This window comes from Habropoda laboriosa, unplaced genomic scaffold (assembly GCF_001263275.1).
Source record: "Habropoda laboriosa isolate 0110345459 unplaced genomic scaffold, ASM126327v1 scaffold402, whole genome shotgun sequence".
Classification (NCBI taxonomy): domain Eukaryota; kingdom Metazoa; phylum Arthropoda; class Insecta; order Hymenoptera; family Apidae; genus Habropoda; species Habropoda laboriosa.
Genome location: NW_017100544.1, coordinates 42,268 through 46,895, shown reverse-complemented (window position 1 = coordinate 46,895; position 4,628 = coordinate 42,268). Strand labels below are relative to the sequence as shown.

At 29.8% G+C, this 4,628-nt stretch overlaps 1 protein-coding gene across 1 annotated transcript; it reads left to right on the top strand.

Annotated features, from left to right (window-relative positions):
• The first annotated feature begins 362 nt into the window (after window positions 1-362).
• LOC108576583 (ADP-ribosylation factor GTPase-activating protein 1) lies at window positions 363-2,585 on the top strand. Its single transcript, XM_017939598.1, has 8 exons — window positions 363-513; window positions 579-860; window positions 1,026-1,237; window positions 1,332-1,446; window positions 1,523-1,612; window positions 1,795-1,854; window positions 2,001-2,176; window positions 2,372-2,585. The coding sequence occupies exons 1-8, from the start codon at window positions 454-456 to the stop codon at window positions 2,583-2,585; spliced, it is 1,209 nt and encodes a 402-aa protein (XP_017795087.1). The 5' UTR covers window positions 363-453.
• The last annotated feature ends 2,043 nt before the right edge of the window (window positions 2,586-4,628 follow it).

Sequence of the window (4,628 nt, the reverse complement as noted above, 5' to 3'; positions counted from 1 at the left end):
ATATAAACGCATTCTTTTTGTTTAATAAATATGTATTTTTATTTCATATCTATTTATGGTCAAAGGAAAAATGTGGACAAATAGCGTACTATATCGGTATATTTTAGAAACATACTGTACATGAATTTTTAGTCATTGCTTGTTCGTTCTTTTTTATCATATGGAACAAAATATCCAATAAAATGATTAGTTTTTTAGATCTTATGACGTTATGTTCAATTTGGTTGCATATAAATGATAGATTTATTATTTCATTTATATGATAAAATTTAAAATAAATATCAAGTAATTGATATATATTGGAATTGATTGTTTCTGTTGTTTGCTTATTGTCTATGAAAAATCAGGACAAACTTCCATCGGTAAATTGACGACAACAAGTGCAGTATAGTGAATTTTTAATTTAAAAAATAGATGTCAGACTCGACTTAATTTGAGATTTAGCGACAAGTCATGGCTAGTCCACGAACTCGAAGAATTTTAAATGAACTTAAACCCAAAGATGAGAACAATGTAATGCATTCATTTCGTTTTTTTAATATTATTCCATATATGAAGTATATCTTATTATTTTACAGAGGTGTTTTGAATGTGGAACTCACAATCCACAATGGGTTGCTGTTACATATGGTATATGGATTTGTCTTGAATGTTCAGGCAAACACAGAGGACTTGGCGTCCATTTATCATTTGTTCGATCCATTTCTATGGATAAATGGAAAGATTTGGAATTAGAAAAAATGAAAGTTGGTGGAAATAAAAATGCTCGTGAATTTTTTGAGTCTCAGCCTGATTGGGATAATAGCATGTCAATAACACAAAAGTATAATACCAAAGCAGCAGCATTATACAGAGATAAAGTAATTACATTTTGTTACTTCCAATCATAATTTTATTTATTATTTTACATTACCTATTGTCGACTTACAACTTATTTTAGTAAATATAACCACATATGAAACATCAACTGATTTATATTAATATTTTCTGCAAAATGAGAAATTTTATTTTATATAAATAATTAGATTGCAACATTAGCTCGTGGAGAAAGTTGGAGTCCTACTACATCTACAGCTAAGGATTTTCAACCTTCAAGACACTTAGAAAATCAACAAGATTATTCATCATATCAAAGTGATACATCAAACTTTTATCAGAATTTTAATTCTAATAGTTGCAAGTCTCAAACAGAAGCTTTCTTTGTAAGGAAACAAAGTGAAAATGCTATTCGTCCAGAGTAATTATTTTCTATATAAATGTTAAATTTCAATTTAATATAATTGATAAATAAAAATACTTAAACTGTAAGTTATAAATCTGACTTTTTATAGTAATATTCCACCTAATCAAGGTGGTAAATATGGAGGATTTGGTTACCAAATGGATGCACCACCCAGAAGTTCTTCACAAGAATTTTTTGATAATGCAGTTTCTTCTTTAGCAAGTGTAAGATAGCAAATTATTCTTAAACAAAAACAATTAATGCATAAATAAAACTTATAACTGATATTTAATTTCCTAGGGATGGTCAATATTTTCTTCATCAGCATCAAAGATAGCAAGCAAAGCTACAGAAAATGCTCTTAGAATTGGAGAATTAGCCACACAAAAGGTACACAAAATATATTTTCACTATGTTCTTTTTATTTTGAAACAAGTTGTTAGTTGTTAAATTATCATTTAGTGGTATAACAAACATTTATGTTCAGCAAATAATTTATAATTTTGTACTTACATTTAGCAAAATATTTTTCAGTTGAATTTTTCTTTTTTGCTTTATTTTGTTTTCATTAGGTTCGTGATGGTACTCTCTTGGAAGAAGTCGGAGTTCAAGTTAATAATTTAGCTGCAAAGGTAGAGAGTTGTACATTAAAAATGTTTTTAGCATTAGTAACACACAGTAACTAGATTATTTGATGCTTCTTGCCTTTATTTGAAGTAAATGAGACCTTATTTCTTCTATGAGCAACTAATGAATTTTTATTTTCATGTTAAAATAGGTTGGAGATCTAGGAAGAAGAGGATGGGGTGATATTGGGGGAACCAATTCAGTAGAACAAAATCAGTATAATTCAAAAGAACATTATCAAAGTTCTTCTACCACTTACCAAAATAGTGACACAGTCCAGTATCAGTCTACTGAAAAAACATCTTTAATGAAAACATCACAATCCAAGTAAGTTGACAATAGCTTTATAATATTTTGAAAATTAAATAATTATATCTAATGTAATTTTATTAATTAATTGTTCTTTGAAAATGTTTGGTTTATAAGCTTGTACTATTGAAATTTGTTACATGCTAACAAAACGTTATACACATGTTCTGTAAAAAAAGTTTAAAATTTATTTCAATAAATTTTTTGTTTCAGAATTAATATGTCAACTGCAAATTCTTCCAATTGTGAATGGGACTGGGGTAATGATACAAAACAAAATATTGAAACAACGGATTCGAAATCAGTTACAAGAAAATCAAGTGATAAAATAAAAGAAGAAGCATTAATTAACTTTGGTACTGATAATCATGCATCTAATTGGAATTCGAAACTGGAAGATGATGCATGGGAAATATTAAAAAATTAATTATTATTTATTACTTAGGAAATTTTTATCAAAGTTGAAGATCCTTAAATGTGTTCTCCATCTTGCAGATGTTGGACTCATATAAAGTAATATAACATCAATTATTAAAATGAAGTTATTGTTATTCTATGTTTTATCTTTTTAATGTGAAGATATATGTAGATATACATTATGAAAAACTGACCATTTGTGATTAAGATACACGCGCGTACGTGAAAGCGTAAATAAATATGACATGTTCTGCCCAATTTACAATATACCGATATTGCCAATGGAGATCATCAGTTAGGCCACTTGTGTAACCAAAAACCTGAACAATTTGTTCTGCAATTACTGCTAAACATGGATTCTCCATATACATACAGTGGATATTGGTTGTTACTTTTCCAAACCACCCTATCGAACCTTCAGCACTGTTGACATATGTGTGTCGCTTCATATCAAATTTAAGTTGGTGTCCATTTCCGCAGTCATAATTGCCTAAACCAGATAAATAAGTTGATATAAGCTCCGGTGGCTTAAAGTTTGCTGCATAATCATATTTAAAAATTCTTTCTTCTCAATTTGTATGCGGAGAGAATTTACTTCAAGGTATCGCATCAATCGAACGTACATATGTCAAAGTTTCGATATAGTAGGTGAAAGCGGGTAGAGAAATGCGACGAACAAATCTTAACCCCTTGAACTGCAATTTATTTTCAGGCAGACAATTTAATTTTCTTAGTTTTAAGAGGAGGGATTGATACAGAAACTTACTGTTTTGTTGCTCAAATAATTTGTTATTAGTAAAAATAATATTTGTTTCATACATGTACATGAAATTCTTCAATAATGTTTAACAACAATATTACAGTTCTAGTATTTGAACGAAAAAAGTATGTGTTTCAACATAATGCTAATGTATTTGCAACAATTTCAAACAATGTAAATATATATATTTATCCTCATTTATATTCGGGTTTATTTTAAAGTACTAATGAACTTCAAGTGTAAGATTCAACACCTCCGCAAAAATATATGATTTCTATAGACGGATATCACTAGTAAAATAACCGCTATTGCACTGCATTAGTATGTCGTGTCGTGCATTTACTTTACGCGATACTGGCTGCATAGATTTATACAAATTACATTCAAACTGTTACTAGAAGCATGCAAACAAATGTATCAAAGCAAAAGACTCGCTATGACTTACATATACTTCTCATATAAAAAGCTTCAACTCTCAGCAATTTCTGGCGAGTGCAGCTCGTCATTGTCAGTTTGCTCAAGAAAGTTCATGACGAGCTAGACTCGTCATTTCAGTTCAAGGGGTTAACATTGTTCTGCTATAATAAATTCTTTTTCGCTCGAAGATATCCATAATTTTTGCGTTACCTCTCTACTCTCTTAGCCAAAAGTACGTACTAATGTAATGCGTCACAGTGTATTGGGTCATTCTTTGGTGTAGCTGACGATAGATGTTGTCTTAAGAGGCCTGTTGTAGATGGTATGTCTTGCCGAGGTGGTCCCAGAACTTCACGCGGCTTTGCCTGCTTCCCCTTTTGCTCTCTTCCTCTATGGCTCATTGACTGAGCGTCTCTTTTAGGGAGATTATCTCAATCTGAATGTATCGGAAAGTTTCTAGGCTGCAAGACGACCTTTACTGCTTTCTCTTGTTGGAGGAAATTTCTTATTATTATAATACGGCATCTGGCTTCCCGCTTGCTATATCTCTATGTGATAGCTATATTGCATACTGGGCAAAACATGTAAATTAATGTACTCTAAATTTTGTTTTACAATTAATGTATGTTAAAGTGAAGGGTACTAGTTATTTATGTACTGCTTGTGTTATTTTAATTATTTTACATATATTCTGCATTTATATTATTGTTCCATACATAATATAATGTAATATTTAATGTACTATATCGGTTATGCTTATGCAGACTCAGTCCAGAGGCACGTGCATTACACACAATACATCTTTTATAAAGAGAATACAAAACAATTATTTTATTTTATTACATATTATAATATGTATAATATATGTATAAGTTT